At 56.1% G+C, this 27309-nt stretch overlaps 8 protein-coding genes and 1 pseudogene across 15 annotated transcripts; 3 read left to right on the top strand and 6 right to left on the bottom strand.

Moving 5' to 3' along the window:
* Positions 1-444: 444 nt before the first annotated feature.
* On the bottom strand, positions 445-13040 carry LOC116654151 (C-type lectin domain family 2 member B-like). Of its 6 annotated transcripts, none has more exons than XM_085532926.1 (7): positions 4657-5314; positions 4243-4388; positions 3093-3457; positions 1749-2344; positions 1518-1672; positions 891-1000; positions 445-817 (listed from the first exon to the last, which is right to left on the bottom strand). In XM_085532926.1, exons 4-7 carry the CDS (start codon positions 1999-2001, stop codon positions 691-693), a joined length of 645 nt encoding a protein of 214 aa, XP_085389052.1. In that variant the 5' UTR covers positions 2002-2344; positions 3093-3457; positions 4243-4388; positions 4657-5314; the 3' UTR covers positions 445-690. The 6 variants fall into 6 exon arrangements, with proteins under 6 accessions (XP_085389052.1, XP_085389053.1, XP_085389056.1 ...); XM_085532927.1 differs by having other exon boundaries at positions 4243-4385; XM_085532930.1 differs by lacking the exons at positions 4243-4388; positions 4657-5314 and adding an exon at positions 12414-13040.
* On the top strand, positions 4435-5878 carry LOC146752205 (C-type lectin domain family 2 member E-like). The gene is made up of 4 exons (XM_085532658.1): positions 4435-4492; positions 4702-4788; positions 5276-5448; positions 5768-5878. The coding sequence occupies exons 1-4, from the start codon at positions 4435-4437 to the stop codon at positions 5876-5878; spliced, it is 429 nt and encodes a 142-aa protein (XP_085388784.1).
* Positions 6192-7732, bottom strand: LOC146752204 (class II histocompatibility antigen, B-L beta chain-like). The gene is made up of 6 exons (XM_085532917.1): positions 7606-7732; positions 7248-7517; positions 6880-7161; positions 6674-6784; positions 6574-6597; positions 6192-6488 (listed from the first exon to the last, which is right to left on the bottom strand). The coding sequence occupies exons 1-6, from the start codon at positions 7694-7696 to the stop codon at positions 6475-6477; spliced, it is 792 nt and encodes a 263-aa protein (XP_085389043.1). The 5' UTR covers positions 7697-7732; the 3' UTR covers positions 6192-6474.
* Positions 8638-11220, bottom strand: LOC146752203 (C-type lectin domain family 2 member B-like; annotated as a pseudogene). The gene is made up of 5 exons (XR_014940894.1): positions 10417-11220; positions 9944-10078; positions 9712-9866; positions 9085-9194; positions 8638-9011 (listed from the first exon to the last, which is right to left on the bottom strand). The product of XR_014940894.1 is annotated as a C-type lectin domain family 2 member B-like (transcript).
* Positions 12149-14226, top strand: LOC146752202 (C-type lectin domain family 2 member B-like). The gene is made up of 5 exons (XM_085533023.1): positions 12149-12253; positions 12457-12543; positions 13030-13202; positions 13523-13629; positions 13905-14226. The coding sequence occupies exons 1-5, from the start codon at positions 12190-12192 to the stop codon at positions 14044-14046; spliced, it is 573 nt and encodes a 190-aa protein (XP_085389149.1). The 5' UTR covers positions 12149-12189; the 3' UTR covers positions 14047-14226.
* A 59-nt stretch (positions 14227-14285) lies between these two features.
* LOC146752201 (class II histocompatibility antigen, B-L beta chain-like) lies at positions 14286-15852 on the bottom strand. Its single transcript, XM_085532919.1, has 6 exons — positions 15706-15852; positions 15347-15616; positions 14979-15260; positions 14773-14883; positions 14673-14696; positions 14286-14587 (listed from the first exon to the last, which is right to left on the bottom strand). Exons 1-6 carry the CDS (start codon positions 15794-15796, stop codon positions 14574-14576), a joined length of 792 nt encoding a protein of 263 aa, XP_085389045.1. The 5' UTR covers positions 15797-15852; the 3' UTR covers positions 14286-14573.
* Positions 15853-16272: 420 nt separating this feature from the next.
* TAPBP (TAP binding protein) lies at positions 16273-21257 on the bottom strand. The gene is made up of 8 exons (XM_015878556.3): positions 21193-21257; positions 20894-21103; positions 20174-20413; positions 18685-19029; positions 17653-17991; positions 16652-16741; positions 16465-16490; positions 16273-16342 (listed from the first exon to the last, which is right to left on the bottom strand). The coding sequence occupies exons 1-8, from the start codon at positions 21221-21223 to the stop codon at positions 16331-16333; spliced, it is 1293 nt and encodes a 430-aa protein (XP_015734042.2). The 5' UTR covers positions 21224-21257; the 3' UTR covers positions 16273-16330.
* Positions 21258-22211: 954 nt separating this feature from the next.
* LOC107321554 (class II histocompatibility antigen, B-L beta chain-like) lies at positions 22212-27222 on the top strand. Of its 2 annotated transcripts, none has more exons than XM_085532875.1 (6): positions 22212-22381; positions 22458-22727; positions 22814-23095; positions 23191-23301; positions 23378-23401; positions 27098-27222. In XM_085532875.1, the coding sequence occupies exons 1-6, from the start codon at positions 22291-22293 to the stop codon at positions 27127-27129; spliced, it is 810 nt and encodes a 269-aa protein (XP_085389001.1). In that variant the 5' UTR covers positions 22212-22290; the 3' UTR covers positions 27130-27222. The 2 variants fall into 2 exon arrangements, with proteins under 2 accessions (XP_085389001.1, XP_085389002.1); XM_085532876.1 differs by lacking the exon at positions 27098-27222 and adding an exon at positions 23475-23776.
* On the bottom strand, positions 24064-26097 carry LOC107321555 (C-type lectin domain family 2 member B-like). The gene is made up of 5 exons (XM_085532648.1): positions 26040-26097; positions 25742-25921; positions 25083-25255; positions 24657-24763; positions 24064-24380 (listed from the first exon to the last, which is right to left on the bottom strand). Exons 1-5 carry the CDS (start codon positions 26095-26097, stop codon positions 24239-24241), a joined length of 660 nt encoding a protein of 219 aa, XP_085388774.1. The 3' UTR covers positions 24064-24238.
* Positions 27223-27309: the final 87 nt, after the last annotated feature.

Here is a 27309-nt window from a genome sequence, read left to right as displayed (position 1 = left end):
CTGGTGAAGCCGTGCTGGCTGTCTCAGATCATTCCAAAGGCATCACCCCATATTGGTTCATCTCATTCCAAAGCCCATTGGAAAGATGGAAAATTAATAAAAATAAATCTAACTTTTCTGTCCTTTGCATCTCAGTGGCCCAATTTTCCCCTACTCTGTTGCCGAGATTCCATTCAGGACTCTCTCTCAAGGGACGCTTCCTAATTATGGGACAGCCGTATGGAACTCCAAGGGAGAGCTTCTGTTGAACCCCCTCCCATCCTCACCATGAGCAGAGGAATGAGAGATCCTGTGCTCACTGCTATGGGTCTAACCCCCACCTGGCACTGCTCCTTCAGGGTCACATCTGTGATCCTGGCTGCGTCCCCAACCCCTCCAAGATGGATTCCTATTGCAGGAAGACAAAGGAAATGAAGCAGAGAGGGAACGGGGCAAACAGATGCATTCTGTGTGAACAACAGCCCTGTTTTATTTAGTCATGTATTTATTATGGCAAGAAATAACACAGGATGATGAGCTGATTGCATGAGTGCATACAGTGATGTCCCCCCGTGTGCCCGGGCAGCGCTGGGCTCTGCACGCCCCCAAATCCTTCCAGAGCCGTATTGCAGAGCTTCACCCAATGCTCAGGGCTTATAGAATGGGCACACATCAGGGTGAGGGGCTGCGTTCCCCTCCATCTCCTACACATTATGGCTGGAGACGTAGAGGTTCCATCTGGCAGACCCACTCGTGTTCACCGTTACACTCATCCTCCTCCACTTGGCTGTTCTTGAAGGTCCCGCAGTGATTCTCCACCACGGGAAGGTGACCAAAGCTGCCAAATAAGGCTGTTTGCACCCAAAACACCCGACCAGAAGGAGGCAGGCAATGCTTGCACAAACACTCACTCTGTGCTATTGAAGGACGACTTGTCCACCCATTGCCATTCATTTCTGGACACTTGTAAACCAATCCACACCGGCTGATTCCCCACACCTGCCATTTCCTTCAGCTCATCCTGGGAAATGGCACCAAAATCCTTCTGCAAGGGGCTGGTGGGGTGCAGGGCCGCCAAGTCTGCGTTGTTGGACCCCCAGCAGATGGGATGCAGACAGCAGCCATGCTTGGAATGCTGCCTGGCTCTGGAGGAGGCTCAAGGGGTGGGAATGGCTTCAATCCAAGATGGTGGAACTGCTGTGACCACCTGAGCTCTGCTTCCATCCTTCATCCTGTTTGAAGGGTGGGAAGGCGACACAACCCCCATGTGCCCACCCCGAACCTCAACCCTGATGCTCTTATATAGTAATGAGCCGAACCCCAGTGTGCCTGACCCCACCCCCATGTGCCTACTGCCATGTGCTGACCCCTAACCCTAAACGACGTAATCCAGACCACAACCCCTCTGCTGATGCTTCAGCCCCATTTGGGTTTGGAAACACTCACCCTCCTGCTGACACCCAGTCACTCCAGAGCACTTTTCTCCCTCCAAACCCACACGTTTTCAGGTCCCTTACAGTTCCCTGCTCTATACTGACCCTTTCTGCCACGTTCCGGAGCACCACGAGCTGAGACTGCTGATATTCACACTCCTTTTTAGCTCGTGTCCACATCCCCTTTTCTATGGAAAGCCTGTAGCATCGGTCCCCTAAAAGCCTCCAGAACTGGGGGCAGAGCAGGCAGGCAGCAGGGTCTGCAGAGAAAGAGCCGTGAGCATCTCCAGGTGGGAGAAATCCCAGCCAGGAGGATTTCCTTGGGAAGGCCATTACCTGCAGAGCTGTTCCATGTCTGTTGGCAGAAGTACTGCTCAATGGAGGGATTCCCACTCAGCTCCATCCTGTATCTCCCGCTGGGCTTAGGGCAGTGCTGGGCAGCGCTTGGAGGTGGGGATGTTTGCTGAAAGACTTTTGGGCACAAAGTGGGGTGAGACGTGGCCATATGGGGACAAACCCATGGAGAGCAAGCAGGGTAGGGCTTGGATCCTACAGCTCTTGTGCAAACCCTTTCTGGTTCCAGTTGCATTCCGTCAATTCAGCCATATAAAATCATATACAAGCATTTCATTAATCCCCCACCCAGGTTTAAGCATGGGGTGTTTCTCATAGAGGGGAATTCCTCACATTGAGTGCTGCTTTGGGATTGCTGGTTGATGCCCCCAACCCCATTGCAAAGCCCCAACCTGGCTTTGGGCAGAAAGAAGGTGTTTTCTGCTCAGAAGAGCTTTGGTTTCCTGTGCAGCGGATGTGGTTGGGATCTGGTCACTCACCCCACATGCTGAGCCCCACCACCAGCAGCAGTAGCAGCAGCAGCTCCAGAATGCAAGACTTCAGGAGGATTTGGTGCCAGTGCGGGCACACGGTAGGACCTGGAGGAGTCCACAAGTGAAGTGAAAAATGACATTTGGTTCTTAAGTAAACACGTATTTAAAGCATTTAATAACATTTTCCAAGTCAGTTCTCCTTAATAAAGCTTCTCTGATGGCACAGAAGTTGATGGCTGCTTCCCTTCCTCCACAATATGGGGTCCACAGACCCTTCCCATTGGTTCCCAGTCTGTGTATGAGCAGAAGTTGGTGTCTGTTTGGTTTCCTCCAGTTCTGGGCTTCCCAGACCCTTCCCAGTGGCTCCCAGTGGTTCCCAATGGGGAAGGAGGTGGTGCAGAGGGGTGACAGCAGCATGGAGCATGGGATAGGCTCCCATTGGAGGTGGGTTGGACACAGAGACATCACCTCCATGTGTGGCTTTGGAGGTGGGAAGGCCCTGCAGGTCCCATTGAGCACGTTGTGGAAGCTCTGCAGCCCCCAGGCCTTGTGAAACCATCCAGCTATGGGGCAGCTGGTGGCTGGCAGGACAGGCATCTCCGCAGCCCTTCTGCTACATGGACCCAGGATGCGTTTGCCACCGTCTCATGCATCGTCTTCCATTTGCTCACATTTGCTTTCCCGATTTGGGATGATTTGGGCCCCAAACCATCGCACCTCTGGCCATTCCCAGGCTTCCTTCTCCCCATCTCTTCCTTCTCTCCCCTACGTTAGCCAGGATCCACCCACAACCCAAACAACAAGACCCAAACCCAGCCTGCAATGAGCACCCACCACACAAAGCACCCCTTACCGCGCTGCCGCTGAGCAGGAGACCAACAGCCCATAGGATGCCTTACATCAGCGTTCATCATTTCCTCATCCATGGCTCAGAAGTTCACCAGAACGGCCCCAAAACGACAAAGTCCTGCAGCAACTTCTTGCTTTCTGACCAACCCGCCTGCGTCCACTGCCAGGAAATGGCATTGCTTGCATTTGCTCATCTTGGTTTTGCCTTCAGATAACAACAGAACCAAACACCAACACAACCAATAGGGGTAGATGCAGCCCTGCAGCCTTTCCCTTTGGGGCGGCACAGCCCACGTCTTGTCTTGCAGCTCACTGAGGGATGGAAACATCTCTGGGTTCAGCGGTGGCAGTGAGCGACGCGGTGCTGAGCTGTGGGGTAAGCAGCATGGAACAGGGTCATCACTACTTATGTACACTTAAATATCCCCATAAGAAGTAAGAAAGGATGGAGATGGAGGTGGGTTTTGCATGGGGTCTGTGCGAATAAGGGCTGCAATGGAGAGCTGAGCAGCTGCTTTGCAGGCTGGCAGGACCCACTTGTTGTGAAAAAGGAAAAGTGATGTGTGAGGGGATGCAAAGTGTGCTGTGAGCTGGATGAAGTGTGCAAAACTGGGGTGAGAAGCATGAAGAAAGGCAGCAAAAAGGAGTGATTTCCCAGCAGGGAAAGGAGGGGAAGATGCTTCCTGTTGCTGGCAGCAAAACTGCTGCATCCTGCATGGGAACTCTGCTGCTGGGCATCTCCCCTCACCCCTTCCCATCTGCCCTGCAGCATCCACGTGGAAATCCCCCACTGAAAAAGCCCATTTGATGACCATTTCTTTTTACATTCAGCATCAGATGGACACAGGCAACAGGTTGGGGTCAGCAGGGAGGTTTTGGGGTTCTATCTTCTTGCTTGAGCCTGGCTTTGAGTCAAGGCGGATAATCCCATTGCAAGGGGAGGGGGGTGTTTAACTGCAGGTGATAATAATGAGTGGCAATGGGAGGCGATGTGATTGCATGGGGGGGTGGCGAGGGGGGAGAAGCTCTGATTTTCCCCATAGACTGGGGCTGATGGGGCTGTTCTTGTTGTTTATTTATGGGGGGAGGGCTATGGGGAGGTTTTTACGTATATTTTAAACTGCCTTTATATTCAGTCCTCTCTTATTGCCTACCCTTGGAAATTATGTGACTTCTCCTTGCTGTCTTCTGCATGACGATCATAACCACAGAGGCAGGAATTGCGTTTCCTTTCACTCACTGCAATGAGTTTTAGCAACCAGAAATGGAGCCTTCATGTGTCTCTGCTTGTGGGGTGCTGCTGATGGGGGCAAGTTTTGCTTTGCAGGTGAAGTGGAAGAACCACAATGGAAGAAATGAGAGAATATCCCAACTTTGGGGGAACAGAACAAAGCAGGAGGGAATGTAACAGCAGAGCCATGCCCTGAAAACACCTCTTTGTTAATATTGTTATTAATTTCTTCTTTTTTATACAATTCTATGATGGTTTCGTTGTCATTAATTATAATTAACCCTCCCTGAGGCACAATTTGGGGAAAAAAAGGCATTTTGAGGGGTTTGCTGCTCACACCTGGGCTGCGTTGTTGACCCATTGGAGGTCTCTTCTCCCATAGGTCCCAGCCATAGGCCATGCGTTACCATCCCGCTCACGTTGGCAGCGCTGTTCACGGTGCTGCTCATCACTGCTGTTGCCTTTGCAGGTGAGTGCTGAGGGTTCCAAAGAGCAGAGAAAACCCTTTGGGGTCATTGTGTGCATCCCACCTTGGGATCTGTGCCCTCAGGATACACAACCACAGGGCTGTGCCCTATGTAGGATCATCTGTGCCCCTACAACCACGGCCAAGGAGCTGTGCCCTATAAGTGTAGGGCATCACAGTGGGCAGGAAAACCTTCCTCCACAAGACCAACCCCTTCTCTGGGGCTTCTTTGCACCCGGCGTTGACCAAAATTGGACTATTTATGAGGAAAAAATGGGCCGTGTCTCTGCTGGTTGTCCATGAAGCAAGAGATGCTGGCACGAATCTCACCAAGCCCAAAGTTATGGAGGACCAAAAGAACTCTTTTCTCACTCATTAACAACTGACAACTCCACCTGAGGGCACTTTTAGGCTGGAAATCATCAAAGTTACTGAGTTTTGAAGGTGCAGCTCCTGCCATTTCTCTTCCCTTTGGCTCTGTCCATGGCAGTGCAGGCATTCCAACCCCATCCCCAGCCCTGTGCTCAGTGTCCCTTCGACTGGATTGGATTCAGAGGAAAGTGCTACCGCTTCTCAGAGGATGAAAGCAATTGGACTTCCAGCCACAACAACTGCTCTGCTCTCGGTGCTTCCTTGGCTGTGTTGGACAGCGCTGAGGACTTGGTGAGGGGGACAAAAAAGAGCCACCAATGGATCTTGTCCTCTTGGGGGATTCTTGGCTGCTCTGTCAGTGTTTCCTTTCTGATTTCGGGCTGAGGAGGTGGATGGTGGTTTCCTTGAGGGTAGGTTGGTCTGCTGCTCCAAATTCAAGGGGAAAAAGGATACGTCTGGCAATAAAACCATCAAGCAGCCACTCTGCCTTAACGATGATGAGCTTCAGTAATGGATTGGGCCATTTCAACACTGAGATCATTGGTTGAAAGGGTTCTGCATGCAATGGAACATCCCAAAGCATCCCATCATCTGTTCCCTCTCTTTGCAGAGCTTTGTAATGAGACACATAGGCAGCTCCCCACACTGGGTTGGCCTCACACGGGAAGGCCAAGAACATCCATGGCAATGGCTGAACCGCTCTCCTTCGTCTCACCAGTGAGTTCCCATCCTTGTCTTGGAATCTGCAGCTTTTCCAGCCATGAAATGTCCATTTCTGAGCCTCGGGAGCATTTCTGCTGCTGCTTTATGGGGTGAGGAGATGTGGGGAAGGCGATTTGCACCACTTGAAGTCATACAAGTTCATTCAGCAACAGAAGTGGGGCAGGAAAAAGGGATTCCTATTGACTTAATCACATTCTGTGTGCCGCCTATGGGGCTGCGCGGAACAAAGCAATGCTGATTGCCCACGGGAAACGCTTCTTCGATGCTCTCCACCGCTCCTACGTGTACAACAGACCAATTCCTTCCGGCCATTTGATGCAATAAATGAGCATATTTGGTTAAAGGACCCAAACCACCTTCTGGGACTGAACGGAATAGAAGAGCACAGACCGCCCGCTTCCTTCCCCTGCCGTCGCACAACAGAAGGTCCCCATGGATGTGCAGACAACGGGACAACGTCGGAGCGGCTTCTTCTTGGGGAGGGCACGGAGCGGGCGCTGCGGCGGCACGGGGGGAGTGTGGGGGGGCAACACGAGGGAGAGCCGCGGCCGGGAGTGCGGGGGGTGCCGGTGGAGCGGCTCGGCGGAGCAGCAGCTAATTCAGCATCCCTGCGGGGAGACGGGCAGAGCTGAGCCCAGCTCGGGGCCGGGAATGGCAACGGGAATGGGAACGGGAACGGGAACGGGACGTTACCTGGAGCGGTGGCCACGGGTTGCCCTGAAACACAGCGAGACGAGGTCAGAGCGGTCGTAACCCCCCTCCCATAGACTCAGCCCCGCTCCCCAGCGCTCACCTTTCTGACTGCGCAGGAACATGAAGAGCCCCAGCGCCAGGAAGACGAGCCCCAGCACGAAGCCCCCCACGCCCGTCAGCATTTTGCTCCTGCCCGCGTCCGACGGCGGCTCTGCGGGGACCAAGGCGGGGACTCAGCGCCGGGGGACGACGCTCCGCCCTTCCCCCCTTCCTTCTCCCCTTCTTCATCCCCGGCTCGGGCCTTACCCCAGGGCTGGCTGATGCCTTGCGGCAGGCTGGCGTGCTCCACCCGGCACTCGTAGCTGTCCCCGCGCCGCGGGACGGTCTCCAGCACCACCAGCACCTGGTACGTCCAGTCCCCGTTCTGCATCACGTCCGTGGACACCACGCGCTCCGTCTCCTCCCTCCCGTTCTGGAACCACTTCACCTCGATCTCCGGCGGGTAGAAGCCCGTCACGTAGCACGCCAGCCGGTCGCTTTCGCCCAGGGAGCCCGACTGCAGCGCCGAGACCCTCACCTTGGGCTGCACTGCGGGGCACGGCGGGAGCGCTGCGGACCGGCCGACACAGCGCGGCGCCTGCCCGTCCGTCCGCGCTGTGCCCCGCCGCACTCACCGCTCCTCTGCACCGTGAAGGACTCCCCAATCTCGTAGGCGACCCGGCAGAACGTGCCCACTAAACCCCGTGAATACTCCGTATACTCGGTATCGCTGTTGAAGTCCTCAGCCCAACTCTCTCCCATCGGTGTATCGGCCACAAATTTCCCCACGTCGCTGTCGAATTGCATGTACTGCTGCCGGTTGTAGATGTACCCCACCACCAATCTCACCTGCTGGGTGCCGTTGAGGAAGTGGCACTCCGCTATAAAAGACCACTGGAACAACGCTGCGGGCAGACGGCACGGTCAGTGCTCACAGCCGCCCTCATCCAGACCCCCCACGCCCTCCCCGTCCTCGCTGCCCCCTAAGCTCACCCGAGGGCCGCGTTCCGTAGGCAGACCGGGCTCCCAGCGCCAGCAGTGCCACCAGCACGGCCACCGCCGCCGGGACGCGCCCGCTCCCCATGGCTGCTGCCGCCCGACGATGGGGGACCCGGCATCACGCTCCAGCAGAGACCCCGGGGCCGGTCTGTGAGGGCCAATGAGGGGCGGCGGGGCGGGGAGGAGTCACCCGTCTCCAGGCAGAGCTGGGCGCAGCGGGGCTCCGTCTGACACTTCCCCCGTCCCATCGCCACACGGGGGTCCCCTTGGCCGTCGATGGATCTCCCCACGATATCATCACGGTTATTCAGTGTTCAAACCACTGTATGGCTGTGGTCACTCAATGGTCTCACCGTTATGATGCCACTTTGTGATCCCTTTCTCATCCTATGTTCCCGCAACTCTTCTCCTTTTTGTCCCCCAGTCTCTTCATGCTCTGCTCATGGTTAACAGGCCTGTCATCAGGTCATGTTCAGCTCATGTTCCTCCACTTTTCCCATAACAGCGACCTCTCCATCACACAGTCATGTCCCTGATGTGTCCCAGATGTCCCCAGTGGGACCCAGATGTCCTCAGTGCAACAGGACCTGGCCATTCCCAATGCTATCCAGGTGTCCATGCAGCATGGGACACAGATGTGCACATGGACCCAGCTGTCCACACTGTCATACAGATGCCTCCGTGGGTTGGGAAATGACCATCCCTGATGTCACCCAGATGTCCACGTGCAATGGGATCTGCTCATCCCTCATGGCATCCCAACGTCCAGCTTGGGATGGGATCCTATTGTCACCCCATCCTCCTGCTGAAGGATTCAGCGTCTGCTGAACCCCCTCCCATCCTCAACATGAGCAGAGAAATAAGAGATCCTGTGCTCACTGCTATGGGTCTCACCCCACACCTGGCACTGCTCCTTCAGGGTCATCTCTGTGATCCTGGCTGCATCCCCATCCCCTCCAAGATGGATTTCCTATTGCAGGAAGACAAAGGAAATGAAGCAGAGAGGGAACAGGCCAAACAGATGCATTCTGTGTGAACAACAGCCCTGTTTTATTTAGTCATGTATTTATTATGGCAAGAAATAACACAGGATGATGAGCTGATTGCATGAGTGCACACAGTGATGTCCCCCTGTGTGCCCGGGCAGTGCTGGGCTCTGCACGCCCCAAACTCCTTCCATAGCCGTATTGCAGAGCTTCACCCCAATGCTTGGGGCTTTTGGGGTGGGCACACATCAGAGTGAGGGGCTGCGTTCCCCTCCATTTCCTACACATTATGGCTGGAGACGTAAAGGTTCTTTCTGGCAGACCCACTCATGTTCACCGTTACACTCATCCTCCTCCACTTGGTTGTTCTTGAAGGTCCCGCAGTGATTCTCCACCACGGGAAGGTGACCAAAGCTGCCAAATAAGGCTGTTTGCACCCAAAACACCCGACCAGAAGGAGGCAGGCAATGCTTGCACAAACACTCACTCTGTGCTGTTGAAGGATGACTTGTCCACCCATTGCCATTCATTTCTGGACACCTGTAATCCAATCCACACCGGCTGATTCCCCACACCTGCCATTGCCTTCAGCTCATCCTGGGAAATGGAACCAAAATCCTTCTGCAAGTGGATGGTGGGATGCAGGGCCGCCAAGTCTGCCTTGTTGGACCCCCAGCAGATGGGATGCAGACAGCAGCCATGCTTGGAATGCTGCCTGGCTCTGGAGGAGGTTCAGTGGGTCGGAATGGCTTCAAGCCAAGATGGTGGCACTGCTGTGACCACCTGAGCTCTGCTTCCATCCTTCATCCTGTTTGAATGGTGGGAAGGGGACACAACCCCCATGTGCCCACCCCGAACCTCAACCCTGATGCTCTTATATAGTAACGAGCCCAACCGCAGTGTGCCTGACCCCAACCCCATGTGCCTACTGCCCTGTGCTGACCCCTAACCCTAAAGGCCATAATCCAGACCACAACCCCTCTGCTGATGCTTCAGCCCCATTTGGGTTTGGAAACACTCACCCTCCTGCTGACACCCAGTCACTCCAGAGCACTTTTCTCCCTCCAAACACACACGTTTTCAGGTCCCATCCTATTCCGTGCTCTATACTGACCCTTTCTGCCACGTTCCGGAGCACCACAAGCTGAGACTGCTGATATTCACACTCCTTTTTAGCTCGTGTCCAGATCCCCTTTTCTATGGAAAGCCTGTAGCATCAGTCCCCTAAAAGCCTCCAGAACTGGGGGCAGAGCAGGCAGGCAGCAGGGGCTGCAGAGAAAGAGCCGTGAGCATCTCCAGGTGGTGAGAAATCCCAGCCAGGAGGATTTCCTTGGGAAGGCCATTACCTGCAGAGCTGTTCCATGTCTGTTGGCAGAAGTACTGCTCAATGGAGGGATTCTCACTCAGCTCCATCCCGTTCCTCCCGCTGGGCTCAGGGCAGTGCAGGGCAGCGCTTGGAGGTGGGGATGTTTGCTGAAAGACTTTTGGGCACAAAGTGGGGTGAGACGTGGCCCTATGGGGACAACCCCATGGAAAGCAAGCAGGGTAGGGCTTGGATCCTCCAGTTCTAGTGCAAACCCTTTCTGGTTCCGGTTGCATTCAGTCAATTCAGCCATATAAAATCATATACAAGCATTTCATTAATCCCCCACCCAGCTTTAAGTGTTTGGTGTATCTCTCACGGAGTGCTGTTTTGGGATTCCCGACCCCAACCCCATTGCAAAGCCCCAGCCCGGCTTTGGGCAGAAAGAAGGTGTTTTCTGCTCAGAAGAGCTTTGGTTTCCTGTGCAGCGGATGTGGTTGGGATCTGGTCACTCACCCCACATGCTGAGCCCCACCAGCAGCAGCAGCAGCAGCAGCAGCTCCAGCATGCAGGACTTCAGGAGGATTTGGTGCCAGTGGGGGCACACGGTAGGACCTGGAGGAGTCCAACAGTGTGAAAAATGACATTTGGTTCTTAAGTAAACACGTATTTAAAGCATTTAATAACATTTTCCAAGTCAGTTCTCTTTAATTAAGCTGCTCTGATGGCACAGAAGTTGACGGCTGCTTCCCTTCCTCCACAATATGGGGTCCCCAGACCCTTCCCATTGGTTCCCAGGCTGTGTATGAGCAGAAGTTGGTGTCTGTTTGGTTTCCTCCAGTTCTGGGCTTTCCAGACCCTTCCCAGTGGCTCCCAGTGGTTCCCAATGGGGAAGGAGGTGGTGCAGAGGGGTGACAGCAGCATGGAGCACGGGATGGGCTCCCATTGGAGGTGGGTTGGACACAGGGACATCGCCTCCATGTGTGGCTTTGGAGGTGGGGAAGTCCCTGCAGGTCCCATAGATCACGGGGTGGAAGCTCAGCAGCCCCCAGGCCTTGTGAAACCAGCCAGCTGTGGGGCAGCTGGTGGCTGGCAGGATTGGCCTCTCCGCAGCCCTTCTGCTACATGGACCCAGGATGCGTTTGCCACCATCTCATGCATCGTCTTCCATTTTCTCACATTGGCTTTCCCGATTCGGGCTGATTTTGACCCCAGACCATCACACCTCTGGCCATTCCCAGGATTCCTTCTCCCCCATCCCTTCCTTCTCTCCCCTACACCAGCCAGGATCCACCTGCAACCCAAACAACAAGAGCCCAAACCCAGCCTGCAATGAGGGTCATCACTACTTACGTACACTTAAATATCCCCATAAGAAGTAAGAAAGGATGGAGATGGAGGTGGGTTTTGTACGGGGTCTGTGGGAATAAGGGCTGCAAAGGAGAGCTGAGCAGCTGCTTTGCAGGCAGGCAGGACCCACTGGTTGTGAGGAAGGGAGAAGTGATCTGTGAGGGGATGCAAAGTGTGCTGTGAGCTGGAATAAGTGTGCAAAACTGGGGTGAGAAGCATGAAGAAAGGCAGCAAAAAGGAGTGATTTCCCAGCAGGGAAAGGAGGGGAAGCTGCTTCCAGGTGCTGGCAGAAAAACAGCTGCATCCTGCATGGGAACTCTGCTGCTGGGCATCTCCCCTCACCTCTTCCCCATCTGCCCTGCAGCATCCACGTGGAAATCCCCCACTGAAAAAGCCCATTTTGTGAACATTTCTTTTCACATTCGGCATCAGATGGACACAGGCAACAGGTTGGGGTCAGCAGGGAGGTTTTGGGGTTCTATCTTCTTGCTTGAGCCTGGCTTTGAGTCAAGGGGGATAATCCCATTGCAAGGGGAGGGGGGTGTTTAACTGCAGGTGATAATAATGAGTGGCAATGGGAGGTGATGTGATTGCATGGGGTTGGGGGGGGGAGGGGGGAAGCTCTGATTTTCCCCATAGACAGGGGCTGATGTAGCTGTTCTTGTTTATTTATGGGGGGAGGGCCATGGGGAGTTTTTTACCCATATATTAAACTGCCTTTATATTCAGTCCTCTCTTATTGCCTATCCCTGGCAATGATGGGACTTCTCCTTGCTGTCTTCTGCATGACAATCATAACCACAGAGGGAGGAATTGCATTTCCTTTCACTCACTGCAATGAGTTTCAGCCCTCAATAATGGATCCTTCATGGCTCTCTGCTTCTGGGGCTCTGCTGGTGGGGGCAAGTTTTGCTTTGCAGGTGAAGTGGAAGCCCCAGAATGGAAGAAATGAGGGAACATCCCAACTTTGGGGGCACAGAACGGAGCAGGATGGAAGGTAACAGCAGAGCCATGCCCTGAAAACACCTCTTTGTTAATATTGTTATTAATTACTTTTTATTTATGCAATTCTATGACAGTTTCGTTGTCATTAATTAGAATTAACACTTCCTGAGGCAGTATTTGGGGAAAAAAAGGCATTTTGGGGGGTTTGCTGCTCACACCTGGGCTGCATTGTTGACCCATTGGAGGTCTCTTCTCCCATAGGTCCCAGCCATAGGCCATGCGTTACCATCCCGCTCACGTTGGCAGCTCTGTTCACGGTGCTGCTCATCACTGCTGTTGCCTTTGCAGGTGAGTGCTGAGGGTACCAAAGAGCAGAGAAAACCCTTTGGGGTCATTGTGTGCATCCCACCTTGGGATCTGTGCCCTCAGGATACACAACCACAGGGCTGTGCCCTATGTAGGATCGTCTGTGCCCCCACAACCACATACAAGGTGCTGTGCACTATAAGTGTAGGGCATCACAGTGGGCAGGAAAATATTTCTCCACAACACCAACCCCTTCTCTGGGGGTTCTTTGCACCCAGCGTTGACCAAAATTGGACTATTTATGAGGAAAAAATGGGCCGTGTCTCTGCTGGTTGTCCATGAAGCAAGAGATGCTGGCACGAATCTCACCAAGCCCAAAGGTATGGAGGACCAAAAGAACTCTTTTCTCACCCATTAACAACTGATAATTCCACCTGAGGGCACTTTTAGGCTGGAAATCTACACTGGCAGCAGTTTGGAAGGTGCAGCTCCTGCCATTTCTCATCCCTTTGGCTCTGTCCATGGCAGTGCAGGCATTCCAGCCCCATCCCCAGCCCTGTGCTCAGTGTCCCTTCGACTGGATTGGATTCAGAGGAAAGTGCTACCGCTTCTCAGAGGATGAAAGCAATTGGACTTCCAGCCACAACAACTGCTCTGCTCTCGGTGCTTCCTTGGCTGTGTTGGACAGTGCTGAGGACTTGGTGAGGGGGACACAAAAGAGCCACCAATGGATCTTGTCCTCTTGGGGGCTTCTTGGCTGCTCTGTCAGTGTTTCCTTTCTGATTTCAGGCTGAGGAGGTGGATGGTGGTTTCCTTGAGGGTAGGTTGGTCCACTGCTCCAAATTCAAGGGGAAAAAGGATACGTCTGCCTATAAAACTATCAACTAGCCACTCTGTCTTAACGATGATGAGCTTCAGTAATGGATTGGGCCATTTCAAGCACTGAGATCAGTGGTTGAAAGGGTTCTGCAGGCAATGGAACATCCCAAAGCATCCCATCATCTGTTCCCTCTCTTTGCAGAGCTTCGCCATGAGACACAAAGGCAGCTCCCCACACTGGGTTGGCCTCACACGGGAAGGACAAGAGCATCCATGGCAATGGCTGAACCGCTCTCCTTCATCTCACCCGTGAGTTCCCATCCTTGTCTTGGAATCTGCAGCTTTTCCAGCCATGAAATGTCCGTTTCTGAGCCTCGGGAGCATTTCTGGTGCTGCTTTATGGGGTGAGGAGATGTGGGGAAGGCGATTTGCACCGATTGGAGTCATACAAATTCATTCAGCAGCAGAAGTGGGGCAGGAACAAGAGATTCCTATTGACTTCATCGTTTTCTGTTTGGTTTCACCACTGCGATTCCCCACCACCTGAGCTCTGTCTGTGTGTGTCTGTCTGTCCATCCATCCAGGTTCCAGGTACAAGGCGATGGTCCCTGTGCATACCTGGGGGACGCCGGGCTCAGCTCCTCCCACTGCAGCCAGTGCAGGAACTGGGTTTGCACCAAACCCGCCTTGCAAAACCCGAGCAAGAACTTCTGCATCAGCACCTGAGCTGCTCCCGGACCCCAACACGCCGTGCGAGAAGGAAGAAACCAAGGCAAAGAGCTCCGCTTTCAGCTGCTCTCGGAAGCAACGGGAGGGCAATGCGCTCCTCCAGCCCAAGTCCCACAGTGCCGCCTATGGGGCTGCGCGGAACAAAGCAATGATGATTGCTCACGGGAAACGCTTCTTCTCCACTCTCCTCCATTCCTCCACTTCTACCTGTACAGCAGACCAATTCCTTCCAGCCATTTGATGCAATAAAAGAGTATATTTGGTGAAAGGACCCAAACCACCTTCTGGGACTGAACGGAATAGAAGAGCACAGACCGCCCGCTTCCTTCCCCTGCCGTCGCACAACAGAAGGTCCCCATGGATGTGCAGACAACGGGACAGCGTCGGAGCGGCTTCTTCTTGGGGAGGGCACGGAGCGGGCGCTGCGGCGGCACGGGGGGAGCGTGGGGGGGCAACACAGTGGGAGGGAGAGCCGTGGCCGGGAGTGCGGGGGGTGCCGGTGGAGCGGCTCGGCGGAGCAGCAGCTAATTCAGCATCCCTGCGGGGAGACGGGCAGAGCTGAGCCCAGCTCGGGGACAAGAATAGGAAGAGGAAAAGGAACGGGAAAAGGAATGGGATGTTACCTGGAGCGGTGGCCACGGGTTGCCCTGAAACACAGCGAGACGAGGTCAGAGCGGTCGTAACCCCCCTCCCATAGACTCAGCCCCGCTCCCCAGCGCTCACCTTTCTGACTGCGCAGGAACATGAAGAGCCCCAGCGCCAGGAAGACGAGCCCCAGCACGAAGCCCCCCACGCCCGTCAGCATTTTGCTCCTGCCCGCGTCCGACGGCGGCTCTGCGGGGACCAAGGCGGGGGCTCAGCGCCGGGGGACGACGCTCCGCCCTTCCCCCCTTCCTTCTCCCCTTCCTCATCCCCGGCTCGGGCCTTACCCCAGGGCTGGCTGATGCCTTGCGGCAGGCTGGCGTGCTCCACCCGGCACTCGTAGCTGTCCCCGCGCCGCGGGACGGTCTCCAGCACCACCAGCACCTGGTACGTCCAGTCCCCGTTCTGCATCACGTCCGTGGACACCACGCGCTCCGTCTCCTCCCTCCCGTTCTGGAACCACTTCACCTCGATCTCCGGCGGGTAGAAGCCCGTCACGTAGCACGCCAGCCGGTCGCTTTCGCCCAGGGAGCCCGACTGCAGCGCCGAGACCCTCACCTTGGGCTGCACTGCGGGGCACGGCGGGAGCGCTGCGGACCGACCGCCACAGCGCGGCGCCTGCCCGTCCGTCCGCGCTGTGCCCCGCCGCACTCACCGCTCCTCTGCGCCGTTACGGGCTCAAGCGCCCCGTAGTTAAGCCGGCAATACCTGTCCACCTGTCCCCGTTTGTACTCCAGATACTCGGTGTCGCTGTTGAAGTGCTCAGCTTGCAGCTCCCCCAGCGTTGTATCGGCCACATATTTCCCCACGTCGCTGTCGAAGTGCATTAACTGCTGCCGGTTATAGATGTGCCTGTCTACATATCTCACCCGCTGGGTGCCGTTGAGGAACTGGCACTCCGCTCTACCCAACCATTGGAAGAACGCTGCGGGCAGACGGCACGGTCAGTGCTCACAGCCGCCCTCAGACAGACTCCCCCGCCCCCTCCCCGTCCCCGCTGCCCCCCAAGCTCACCCGAGGGCCGCGTTCCGTAGGCAGACCGGGCTCCCAGCGCCAGCAGTGCCACCAGCACGGCCACCGCCGCCGGGACGCGCCCGCTCCCCATGGCTGCTGCCGCCCGACGATGGGGGACCCGGCATCACGCTCCAACAGAGACCCCGGGGCCGGGCGGTGAGGGCCAATAAGGGGCGACGGTGGGGGGCGTGTCACCCGTCTCCAGGCAGAGCTGAGCTCAGCGGGGCTCCCTAACACTCTGCCCCCATCCCACCGCCCCACGGCCCTCGTCCCACCCTATGGTCCCCCCTCGATATCACCACGGTCATTCATTGTTCACCACTATATGGCCGTGGTCATTCAATAGTCTCACCGTAACGATGCCACTTTCTGACCCCATTCTCATCCCATACTCCCCCTTTTTGTCAGCCCAATCTAATCCCAGTGTCACCCAGTTGTCCCCAGCACCACTCAGCTACCTCACCAACCCAAGACTTCCTCCCATTGCTCCCAGTTTGCTCCCAGTTCCCTCCCTTCCCCCCCCCCCCCCAGTCTGGTTTGTGTGGACACATGGAGACAAGAGAGAACTTTGGGGTGAAAACCCCTTTATTATCTGGAGCTGAAGTGCTGAGAGCTGGAGTGGAGGTCACTGTGATTTCTGCAAGACACGGAGGGTTGGAGGGTGGGATGAGAATGGTGAGTTTTGGGGTGCTTGGAGGTGTTTTGGGGGGGTATTTGGGGTTTTGGGGGGTATTTGGGGTTTCTTGGGGGGGATGTTACCTTGGTTTCCTCTTCGGGTCGTGCAGCTGAGGGGAGAGAAAGAGTGAGTGGATGGGGATGTGGGGACATGGGGACACAGCATCATTAAGATATTGGGACATAGTGACGTTGTTCATGGGGTCATAGGGCCATTGGGATATTGGGGTGTGAGTATGTGGGGGCACTGGGAGCTGGGAACAGCCCTCACCTTTCGGGTAGAGCCAACGGATGAGGCCACAGAGGATAAAAGCCACCAAGAAGAGTCCTGTGATGTCCTCCAGGTGCGGCCCCTCAGTGCCTGTGGGGACAATGACAGCCCTAAGCATAGAGGCACCACCTTGGGTTCGGTCTCCAACCCTGGGGCTGGGGTCCTTTGGTGTCCCCAATCCAAATCCATGATCTCTGGTCGTCCCAAGCCATCCTCCTGATGTCCCCATGACTCTCCTAACCATGGTCCCAGTGTCCCTTGATGTCCCCAGCCTCAGTTCCAGTGTCCCTTGGTGTCCCCAGCCATGATCCCAATGTCCCCATGACCCTCCTAACCAAGGTCACAGTATCTCTTGGTGTCCCCAACCTCAGTTCCAGTGTCCCAGCCACAATCCCAATGTCCCCATGACCCTCCTAACCACGGTCCCAGTATCTCTTGGTGTCCCCAACCTCAGTTCCAGTGTCCCTTGGTGTCCCTAGCCACGATCTCAATGTCCCTTAGACACTCCTTAACACAATCCCAATGTCTCTTGGTGTCCCCAGCCACGATCCCACTGTCCCTTAGACCCTCCTAACCACGGTCCCAGTGTCTCTTGGTGTCCCCAGCCATGATCCCAATGTCCTTTAGACCCTCCTAACCACAGTCCCAATGTCCCTTGGTGTCCCCAGCCACAATCCCAATGTCCCTTAGACCCTCCTAACCATGGTCCCAGTGTCTCTTGGTGTCCCCACCCTCAGTTTTAGTGTCCCTTGGTGTCCCCAGCCACAATCTCAATGTCCCTTAGACACTCCTAACCACGGTCCCAGTGTCCCCTGATGTCCCCAGCCATAATCTCAGTGTCCCTTAGACCCTCCTAACCACAATCCCAGTATCTCTTGCTGTCCCCAGCCTCAGTTCCAGTGTCCCTTGGTGTCCTCAGCCACGATCCCAATGTCCCTTAGACCCTCCTAACCATGGTCCCACTATCCCAATACCTCCCATATCCCCACATCCCCCCTCACCAGCCAAGAGGAGTCGAACGGAGACTCGTATTGGTTTGTCCAATGCACCGTGGGTGACAACGCAGCTGTAGACGTCCCCATGGTGTTGGGGATGTGCAGGGACCAGCTGTGCTGCTGCTGTCCTGCTGTAGGTTCCATCAGCAGCCCGGCGATGACTTGATGTCCAGCTGTCCATCACTGAGCCCCCTGTTGATCGCGATGGCCTCGACTTCTCTGCACGGCGCTGCCACGTCACGGTCACATCCAAGGGGTAGAAGCCAGACACGTGGCACCGCAGTTCTGCTGACATCCCCGGGGTCACCACCAGGTTCTTTGGGGACAGTGTCACCTTGGGGGGTGCTGGGAGACACATAGGGGGACATTGGTCCTATATAGCCCATAGGGCTCCATCCTATTGGGCTCATCCATGCCTATGGACCTACAGGGGAACTGTGGTGTGATGCCAACCCATCCTATGGGAATCATCATCCCATATATCATATCATATCATATCATATCATATCATATCATATCATATCATATCATATCATATCATCATCCTATAGGATATTATATATATCATCATATCATCCTATAGGACTCACATCCCCCATAGGAACACCACCAAGTCCCATCCACCCTATAGCCCCCATAGGAATACCACCCAATCCCATCCACCCTACAACCCCCATAGAAATACCACCTGGTCCCATCCACCCTACAGCCCCCATAGGAATACCACCCAGTCCCATCCACCCTACAGCCCCCATAGGAATACCACCCAGTCCCATCCACCCTATAGCCCTAATAAGAATATCACCCAGTCCCACCCACCCTATAACCCCCATAGGAATACCACCCAGTCCCATCCACACTACAGCCCCCATAGGAATACCACCCAGTCCCATCCACCCTGTAGCCCCCGTAGGAATACCACCAGGTCCCATAAGTCCTATATGACCAACATGAATACCACACATTCACACACACCCCATAGAAACAGCACTCAACCCCACACCCCATAGGAACACCACCAGCCCCACATGGACTCACCAAAGACATTGAGCTGCAGCACCGTCTGCGCGTGCCCATGGGGCAGGAACACTGAGCAGATATAGGTGCCCTCATCCCCTGGTGATGGCCTCGCCAGGCGCAGTGTCACCGCTGTCACCCCGTCCCCATCCCGTGTCCCCAGCAGCAGTTCAGCCCCAGGGGTGGCACGGGGGGCACGGGCGCTGGTGCTGTCATAGGCCAGCAGGACCTGCCCTGCACCCCTGCTTTGGTGACGCCACTCGAGGACAAAAGGGGATGGAGGGGCAGCGAAGGCGCAGTGAAGGTGGATGGGGGACCCCACACGACCATGGAGGGTCGGGGTGTGGGTGAGCACCGCCAGGGACACTGTGGGGACATGGGGAGGTGAGGGGACATTGGGGACACTGGGGGGACATGGGGAGGTGAGGGGACATTGGGGACAATGGTGGGACATGGGGAGGTGAGGGGATATGGGGATACCAAGGGGACATAGGGACACTGGGGGGACATGGGGAGGTGAGGGGACATGAGGACATTGGTGGATATGGGAAAGTGAGGGGACATGGAGATGAGAACACTGGGGGGACATGGGGACATTGGGTGATGTAGGGAGGTGAGAGGACATGGGGACATTGGGGGGACATGGGCAGGTGAGGGGACATGGGGACATGAGGGGACACGGAAATACCAGGGGGACATAGAGACAATGGGGGGACATAGGGACACTGGGAGGACATGTGGACAGGAGGGGACACGGGGATACCAGGGGGACATAGGGACAATGGGGGGACATGGGGAGGTGAGGGAATATGGGGATATAAGGGGGCATAGGGACATCAGGGGGACATGGGGAGCTGAGGGGACATGGGGACACTGTGGGGACATAGGGAGGTGAGGGGATATGGAGATACGAGGAGACACGGGGATACTGGGAGACATGGGGAGCTGAGGGGACACGGGGAGGTGAGGGGACATGGGGGTATAGGGGGACATAGGGACACCAGGGGGACATAGGGACACCAGGCGGCCACAGGGACAATAGGGGGACATGGGAAGGTGAGGGGACATGGGAATACTGGGGGGATATGGGGACAATGGTGGGACATGGGGAGCTGAGGGGATATGGGGACATTGGGGGGACACAGGGAAACTGGGGGGACATAGGGACAATGGGGGACATGGGGAGGTGAGGGAACATTGGGGACAATGGTGGGACACAGGGAGGTGGGGGGGCATGGGGACAATGGGGGGACATGGGGGCAGTGGGGGGACATGGGAAGGTGAAGGGACATAGGGACACTGAGAAGACATGGGGAGCTGAGGGGACATGGGGATACTAGGGGTACATAGGGACACTAGGGAAACATGGGGACACCAGGGGGATATAGGGATACTGGGGGGACATGGGGAGGTGAGGGGACACAGGGCATAGGGACATTGGGGGACATGGGGAGCTGAGGGGACATGGGGACACCCAGGGAGGGATACCCCAGTCCCGTCCCCCCCTTACCGGCAGCAGTGATGGTTCCTTCTGTGCTCGTCCCCCCCTGCAGCAGCGCAGTGGCACCGTACTGGGGGGTCCCCACCGCCGCCACCCACCACTGCCCCCCCGCCGTTGGGGGGCTGCGGGCGTCGGGGTGCAGAGGGCGGCTCCATGGGGCAGAGCCGGTTTGGGGGTTGGTAGGGTTCAATTCACAGCTGGGGGGTGTCCGGGGGGGGACCCCGAGTGGGGTCAGAGCTCCCCAGGGGTCTGCGGGGGGAGAAAGGAATGAGAGGGATGAAGGGATGGGGGGGAAGGGGGGCGTAATGGGGTCGTTTTGGGGTTAATGGGGACACTGGGGATAGTGTGGGAGCTATTGGGGGTTAATGGGGTCTCTGGGGGACATAGGGAGGACACTGGGGACAGTATGGGAGCTATTGGGGGTTAATGGGGTCTCTGGGGGATATAGGGGGGACATTGGGGAAGTTTGGGGGTATAGGGGATATTGGGAGTAATGGGACTCTTGGGGATCTTGGGGGGGGTAATGGGGATTTTGGGGGACATTGGTGCCATTTTGGGGATGATAAGGGACCGTGGGGACATGGAGGAGAGACAGGGACATTGGGAACGTTGGGCTGATGGGGACATAGGGGATATTTTGGGGGGCGATGGGAGTATTATGGAAAGTAAAGGAGATGGGGACATGGGGGTGGGGGGGAGGACAAAGGATGGTCACAGCACCCCACGTACCGCTGATATTGAAGGTGACTTCAGGCTCCGGGCCGGGTTCGGGGGGGGTCTCCGCGTCCCCCCCAAAGCGCAGCAGTGCGGGACGGGTATTGCCCCCCCCCGGCAGCGCACCCCCGCGCCCCACCCCCTCCAGCAGAGCGCACCGAATCGGAGCGGGGGGGGGCGGAGAAGAAGCGGCGTCTTTAACCCTAAATTGGGACCAGCAGAGCCCTGGGGGTGGAGGATAAGCTCAGCACGGAGGATGGGGGGGGCAATTTAAGGGTGGGACATAAGGGGGTCGTGGGGGGCTCGGGTCTCACCCGCCAGCAGCAGCCGCAGCCCCGCAGCCATCGCTCTCCACTGCTTTCGCTTTCAGCTCCGCTGTGGCCACACCTCCCTCCCGCCCCCTCCCCTGTTACTTCGTCAATATTGATTATAAATCCCTGAAAACCATTAAAAAATGGGGGGTCGGGGGGGTCGGAGAGGGGAAACTCATTCAGAAACGGTGGTGGAGAGGGGACGTGGGTGGGATATCCCTGTTTTCCCCACATGCTGATCTAAACCAGCCACTATCACCCACCCCAGAGCCATGGGTGACATAAAGATCAGATTAAAGCACATATTTGACCCTTCAGTGCTTCCATGGGGGGGTCTTCGGGGGGGTCTTTGTGATCTTCAGTGGTCTTTGGTGGTCTTTGGTGATCTTTGGTGGTCTTTGGCGATCTTTGGTGATCTATGGTGGTCTTTGGCCATCTTTGGTGGTCTTTGGTGGTCTTCAGAAGCCTTCAGTGGCCTTCAGTGATCTTTGGTGGTCTTTGGCGATCTTTGGTGATCTATGGTGATCTTTGGAGATCTTTGGTAATCTTTGGTGGTCTTTGGTGATCTATGGTGATCTTTGGTGATCTTTGGTGGTCTTTGGTGATCTTTGGTGGTCTTTGGCGATCTTTGATTGTCTTTGGTGGTCTTCAGAGGTCTTCAGTGGCCTTTGCTAATCTTCAGTGGTCTTTGGTGATCTTCATTGGTCTTTGATAAAGATGTTAAGGAGCACCGCTCCCAGACAGACCCCCTGGGGACACCATTTGTCATCTGTGAGAAAAGGGTGACAAAGAGGTGACCGTGGCACGACTATGGGGAGACCATTGGGTGACAACGGGGTGACCATGGCCACATAGTGGGGTGAACACTGGATGGCCATGCTGGGATCATGGAGGAACCATCGGGTGGGACGAGGGCCGTGGGGACCCCGTGGGGCGGTGGAACGGGGACAGAGTGCCGTAGGGAGACTCGCTGCGCCCAACTCTGCCTGGAAACGAGTGACACGTCCCCGCCCCGCCGCTTCTCATTGGCCCTCCCCGCCCGGACCCGTGCTCATTGCGACCGCGGGGTGCCGGGTCCCCCATCGTCGGGCGGCAGCAGCCATGGGGAGCGGGCGCGTCCCGGCGGCGGTGTCCGTGCTGGTGGCACTGCTGGCGCTGGGAGCCCGGTCTGCCTACGGAACGCGGCCCTCGGGTGAGCTTGGGGGGCAGCGGGGACGGGGAGGGGGCGGGTGGCGACTGTGAGCCCTGACCGCGCCGTCTGCCCGCAGCGTTCTTCCAACATACTTTTATTGGGGAGTGTCACTTCCTGAACGGCACCGAGCGGGTGAGATTTGTGGTGAGGTACATCTACAACCGGCAGCAGTACACGCACTTCGACAGCGACTTGGGGAAATTTGTGGCCGATACACCGCTGGGAGAGCGTCCGGCTGAGTACTGGAATAGCGACACCGAGGAAATGGAGTATAGAAGGAATGAGGTGGACACGTTCTGCCGGCACAACTACGGGGTGTTCGAGTCCTTCACGGTGCAGAGGAGCGGTGAGTGCGGCGGGGCACAGCGCGGACGGACGGGCAGGCGCCGCGCTGTGGCGGTCGGTCCGCAGCGCTCCCGCCGTGCCCCGCAGTGCAGCCCAAGGTGAGGGTCTCGGCGCTGCAGTCGGGCTCCCTGGGCGAAAGCGACCGGCTGGCGTGCTACGTGACGGGCTTCTACCCGCCGGAGATCGAGGTGAAGTGGTTCCAGAACGGGAGGGAGGAGACGGAGCGCGTGGTGTCCACGGACGTGATGCAGAACGGGGACTGGACGTACCAGGTGCTGGTGGTGCTGGAGACCGTCCCGCGGCGCGGGGACAGCTACGAGTGCCGGGTGGAGCACGCCAGCCTGCCGCAAGGCATCAGCCAGCCCTGGGGTAAGGCCCGAGCCGGGGATGAGGAAGGGGAGAAGGAAGGGGGGAAGGGCGGAGCGTCGTCCCCCGGCGCTGAGCCCCCGCCTTGGTCCCCGCAGAGCCGCCGTCGGACGCGGGCAGGAGCAAAATGCTGACGGGCGTGGGGGGCTTCGTGCTGGGGCTCGTCTTCCTGGCGCTGGGGCTCTTCATGTTCCTGCGCAGTCAGAAAGGTGAGCGCTGGGGAGCGGGGCAGAGTCTATGGGAGGGGGGTTACGACCGCTCTGACCTCGTCTCGCTGTGTTTCAGGGCAACCCGTGGCCGCCGCTCCAGGTAACGTCCCGTTCCCATTCCCGTTGCCATTCCCGGCCCCGAGCTGGGCTCAGCTCTGCCCGTCTCCCCGCAGGGATGCTGAATTAGCTGCTGCTCCGCCGAGCTGCTCCACCGGCACCGCCCGCACTCCCGGCCGCGGCTCTCCCTCACCCTGTGTTGCCCCCCCACACTCCCCCCGTGCCGCCGCAGCGCCCGCTCCGTGCCCTCCCCAAGAAGAAGCCGCTCCGACGCTGTCCCGTTGTCTGCACATCCATGGGGACCTTCTGTTGTGCGACGGCAGGGGAAGGAAGCGGGCGGCCTGTGCTCTTCTATTCTGTTCAGTCCCAGAAGGTGGTTTGGGTCCTTTCACCAAATATACTCTTTAATTGCATCAAATGGCCAGAAGGAATTGGTCTGCTGTACACGTAGGAGTGGTGGAGAGAATAGAAGAAGCGTTTCCTATGAGCAATCAGCATTAAAAGTCGTTACCTGTGAATTCATCTGCTTTAGGGGTCCCTTGGGCTCACTACCCTCCCTGTATAGGGTCCTCTCCCACTCATATAGGGGTCCCCACTCAAATCTGCTGCTGCATCGCGCAGGGGTTGCCAGCAGCGCACGGATAGCCCCTAAAATCGGGGTTATACCGCTCGTACAAGAGTCAGACGGTGCAACAAATGTTAATCGGAGCCGAAGCTCCGCCTGGGATTCGCTTTGGTTCGCGCAGCCCCATAGGCGGCACTGTGGGACTTGGGCTGGAGGAGCGCATTGCCCTCCCGTTGCTTCCGAGAGCAGCTGAAAGCGGAGCTCTTTGCCTTGGTTTCTTCCTTCTTGCACGGCGTGTTGGGGTCCGGGAGCAGCTCAGGTGCTGATGCAGAAGTTCTTGCTCGGGTTTTGCAAGGCGGGTTTGGTGCAAACCCAATTCCTGCGCTGGCTGCAGTGGGAGGAGCTGAGCCCGGCGTCCCCCAGGTATGCACAGGGACCATCGCCTTGCACCTGGAACCTGGATGGATGGACAGACAGACACACACAGACAGACCTCAGGTGGTGGGGAATCGCAGTGGTGAAGCCAAACAGAAAATGATGAAGTCAATGGGAATCTCTTTTTCCTGCCCCACTTCTGCTGTTGAATGAATTTCTATGACTCCAAGCGGAGCAAAGCACCTTCCCCACATTTCCTCACCCATTTAAACCAGCACAAGAAATGGTCCCGAGGCTCAGAAATGGATATTTCATGGCTGGAAAAGCTGCAGCTTCCAAGACAAGGATGGGAACTCACGGGTGAGATGAAGGAGAGCGGTTCAGCCATTGCCATGGATGCTCTGGGCCTTCCCGTGTGAGGCCAACCCAGTGTGGGGAGCTGCCTTTGTGTCTCATGGCGAAGCTCTGCAAAGAGAGGGAACAGATAATGGGATGCTTTGGGATGTTCCATTGCCTGCAGAACCCTTTCCACCAATGATCTCAGTGCTTGAAATGACCCAGTCCATTGCTGAAGCTCATCATCGTTAAGACAGAGTGGCTAGTTGATAGTTTTATAGGCAGACGTATCCTTTTCCCCTTGAATTTGGAGCAGTGGACCAACCTACCCTCAAGGCAACCACCATCCACCTCCTCAGCCTGAAATCAGAAAGGAAACACTGACAGAGCAGCCAAGAAGCCCCCAAGAGGACAAGATCCATTGGTGGCTCTTTTGTGTCCCCCTCACCAAGTCCTCAGCGCTGTCCAACACAGCCAAGGAAGCACCGAGAGCAGAGCAGTTGTTGTGGCTGGAAGTCCAATTGCTTTCATCCTCTGAGAAGCGGTAGCACTTTCCTCTGAATCCAATCCAGTCGAAGGGACACTGAGCACAGTGCTGGGGATGGGGCTGGAATGCCTGCACTGCCATGGACAGAGACAAAGGGAAGAGAAATGGCAGGAGCTGCACCTTCAAAACTGCTGCCAGTGTAGATTTCCAGCCTAAAAGTGCCCTCAGGTGGAATTATCAGTTGCTAATGGGTGAGAAAAGAGTTCTTTTGGTCCTCCAGAGCTCTGGGCTTGGTGAGATTCGTGCCAGCATCTCTTGCTTCATGGACAGCCAACAGAAACACGGCCCATTTTTTCCTCATAAATAATCCAATTTTGGTCAACGCCAGGTGCAACGAAACCCCAGAGATGGGGTTGGTCTTGTGGAGGAAGGTTTTCCTGCCCACTGTGATGTCCTACACTTATAGGGCACAGCTCCTTGTATGTGGTTGTGGGGGCACAGATGATCCTACATAGGGCACAGCCCTGTGGTTGTGTATCCTGAGGGCACAGATCCCAAGGTGGGATGCACACAATGACCCCAAAGGATTTTCTCTGCTTTTTGGTACCCTCAGCACTCACCTGCAAAGGCAACAGCAGTGATGAGCAGCACCGCGGACAGCGCTGCCAACGTGAGCTGGATGGTAACGCATGGCCTATGGCTGGGACCTATGGGAGAAGAGACCTCCAATGGGTCAACAACGCAGCCCAGGTGTGAGCAGCAGACCCCCAAAATGCCTTTTTTCTCACCCCAAATAGTTCCTAAGGGAGGGTTAATTATAATTAATGACAACGAAACCATCATAGAATTGAATTAATAAGTAATTAATGACAATAATATAAACAAAGAGGTGTTTTCAGGGCATGGCTCTGCTGTTACCTTCCCTCCTGCTCCGTTCTGTGCCCCCAAAGTTGGAATATTCCCGCATTTCTTCCATTCTGGTGCTTCTACTTCACCTGCAAAGCAAAACTTGCCCCCATCAGCAGCACCCCACAAGCAGAGACCCATGAAGGCTCCATTTCTGGTTGCTAAAACTCATTGCAGAGACTGAAAGGAAACGCAATTCCTGCCTCTGTGGCAATGATCGTCATACAGAAGACAGTAAGGAGAAGTCCCAGCATTGCCAGGGATAGGCAATAGGGGAATGTAAACACAGTGTAATATAGGGGAACCCATCCCCCCACAACCCTCCCCCCATAAATAAACAACAAGAACAGCCACATCAGCCCAAGTCTATGGGGAAAATCAGAGCTTTCCCCACACCCCCACAACCACCCCCCCCCCCCACGCCCTCCCCCCCCCCCATTTCAATCACATCAACTCTCATTGCCACTCATTGTTACCACCTGCAGTTAAACACCCCCCTCCCCTTGCAATGGGATTATCCCCCTTGACTCAAAGCCAGGCTCAAGCAACAAGTTGTAACCCCAAAACCTCCCTGCTGACCCCAACCTGTTGCCTGTGTCCATCTGATGCTGGATGTAAAAAGAAATGTTCACAAAATGGGCTTTTTCAGTGGGGGATTTCCACGTGGATGCTGCAGGGCAGATGGGGAAGAGGTGAGGGGAGATGCCCAGCAGCAGAGTTCCCATGCAGGCATAGCAGTTTTGCTGCCAGCACCAGGAAGCAGCTTCCCCTCTTTTCCTGCTGGGAAATCACTCCTTTTTGCTGCCTTTCTTCATGCTTCTCACCCCAGTTTTGCACACTTCTTCCAGCTCACAGCACACTTTGCATCCCCTCACAGATCACTTCTCCCTCCCTCACAACCACTGGGTCCTGCCAGCCTGCAAAGCAGCTGCTCAGCTCTCCTTTGCAGCCCTTATTCCCACAGACCCCGTGCAAAACCCACCTCCATCTCCATCCTTTCTTACTCCTTATGGGGATATTTAAGTGTATATTATTAGTGATGACCCTGTTCCACGCTGCTTACCCCACAGCTCAGCACCGCGTCGCTCACTGCCACCGCTGAACCCAGAGATGTTTCCATCCCTCAGAGAGCTGCAAGATGAGACATGGGCCGTGGCGCCCCAAAGGGAAAGGCTGCAGGGCTGCATCTACCCCTATTGGTTGTGTTGGTGTTTGGTTCTGTTGTTATCTGAAGGCAAAACCAAGACGACCAAGCACAGCCAATGCCATTTCCTGGCAGTGG

This window comes from Coturnix japonica, unplaced genomic scaffold (genome assembly GCF_054131305.1).
Source record: "Coturnix japonica strain WE unplaced genomic scaffold, WE-NBRP24 Scf050, whole genome shotgun sequence".
NCBI classification, from domain to species: domain Eukaryota; kingdom Metazoa; phylum Chordata; class Aves; order Galliformes; family Phasianidae; genus Coturnix; species Coturnix japonica.
Note: the sequence above shows the minus strand (reverse complement) of the source record. Positions and strands in the feature narration are given on the sequence as shown.

Excerpts from the sequence above, each read along its gene's own strand:
- LOC116654151 (XM_085532930.1), bottom strand. The coding sequence starts at position 2,001 with ATGCAACTGGAACCAGAAAGGGTTTGCACAAGAGCTGTAGGATCCAAG. Across the intron at positions 1,673-1,748 it reads GACATGGAACAGCTCTGCAG|ACCCTGCTGCCTGCCTGCTC; the intron begins GTAATGGCCTTC and ends CTTTCTCTGCAG. Across the intron at positions 1,001-1,517 it reads TCCGGAACGTGGCAGAAAGG|GATGAGCTGAAGGAAATGGC; the intron begins GTCAGTATAGAG and ends GCCATTTCCCAG.
- LOC146752205 (XM_085532658.1), top strand. The coding sequence starts at position 4,435 with ATGGAAGAAATGAGAGAATATCCCAACTTTGGGGGAACAGAACAAAGC. Across the intron at positions 4,493-4,701 it reads AGAACAAAGCAGGAGGGAAT|GTCCCAGCCATAGGCCATGC; the intron begins GTAACAGCAGAG and ends CTTCTCCCATAG. Across the intron at positions 5,449-5,767 it reads TGGACAGCGCTGAGGACTTG|AGCTTTGTAATGAGACACAT; the intron begins GTGAGGGGGACA and ends CTCTCTTTGCAG.
- LOC146752204 (XM_085532917.1), bottom strand. The coding sequence starts at position 7,696 with ATGGGGAGCGGGCGCGTCCCGGCGGCGGTGGCCGTGCTGGTGGCACTG. Across the intron at positions 7,518-7,605 it reads CTACGGAACGCGGCCCTCGG|CGTTGTTCCAGTGGTCTTTT; the intron begins GTGAGCTTAGGG and ends GTCTGCCCGCAG. Across the intron at positions 6,598-6,673 it reads GTTCCTGCGCAGTCAGAAAG|GGCAACCCGTGGCCACCGCT; the intron begins GTGAGCGCTGGG and ends GCTGTGTTTCAG.
- LOC146752202 (XM_085533023.1), top strand. The coding sequence starts at position 12,190 with ATGGAAGAAATGAGGGAACATCCCAACTTTGGGGGCACAGAACGGAGC. Across the intron at positions 13,203-13,522 it reads TGGACAGTGCTGAGGACTTG|AGCTTCGCCATGAGACACAA; the intron begins GTGAGGGGGACA and ends CTCTCTTTGCAG. Across the intron at positions 13,630-13,904 it reads CGCTCTCCTTCATCTCACCC|GTTCCAGGTACAAGGCGATG; the intron begins GTGAGTTCCCAT and ends CCATCCATCCAG.
- LOC146752201 (XM_085532919.1), bottom strand. The coding sequence starts at position 15,796 with ATGGGGAGCGGGCGCGTCCCGGCGGCGGTGGCCGTGCTGGTGGCACTG. Across the intron at positions 15,617-15,705 it reads CTACGGAACGCGGCCCTCGG|CGTTCTTCCAATGGTTGGGT; the intron begins GTGAGCTTGGGG and ends GTCTGCCCGCAG. Across the intron at positions 14,884-14,978 it reads AGGCATCAGCCAGCCCTGGG|AGCCGCCGTCGGACGCGGGC; the intron begins GTAAGGCCCGAG and ends TGGTCCCCGCAG.
- TAPBP (XM_015878556.3), bottom strand. The coding sequence starts at position 21,223 with ATGGCTGCGGGGCTGCGGCTGCTGCTGGCGG. Across the intron at positions 20,414-20,893 it reads AGTCACCTTCAATATCAGCG|ACCCCTGGGGAGCTCTGACC; the intron begins GTACGTGGGGTG and ends CTCCCCCCGCAG. Across the intron at positions 19,030-20,173 it reads AGGAACCATCACTGCTGCCG|TGTCCCTGGCGGTGCTCACC; the intron begins GTAAGGGGGGGA and ends ATGTCCCCACAG.
- LOC107321554 (XM_085532875.1), top strand. The coding sequence starts at position 22,291 with ATGGGGAGCGGGCGCGTCCCGGCGGCGGTGTCCGTGCTGGTGGCACTG. Across the intron at positions 22,728-22,813 it reads CTTCACGGTGCAGAGGAGCG|TGCAGCCCAAGGTGAGGGTC; the intron begins GTGAGTGCGGCG and ends CGTGCCCCGCAG. Across the intron at positions 23,402-27,097 it reads ACCCGTGGCCGCCGCTCCAG|CTCAGCACCGCGTCGCTCAC; the intron begins GTAACGTCCCGT and ends CTTACCCCACAG.
- LOC107321555 (XM_085532648.1), bottom strand. The coding sequence starts at position 26,097 with ATGGAAGAAATGCGGGAATATTCCAACTTTGGGGGCACAGAACGGAGC. Across the intron at positions 25,922-26,039 it reads AGAACGGAGCAGGAGGGAAG|GAACTATTTGGGGTGAGAAA; the intron begins GTAACAGCAGAG and ends ACCCTCCCTTAG. Across the intron at positions 24,381-24,656 it reads CGCTCTCCTTCATCTCACCC|GTTCCAGGTGCAAGGCGATG; the intron begins GTGAGTTCCCAT and ends CCATCCATCCAG.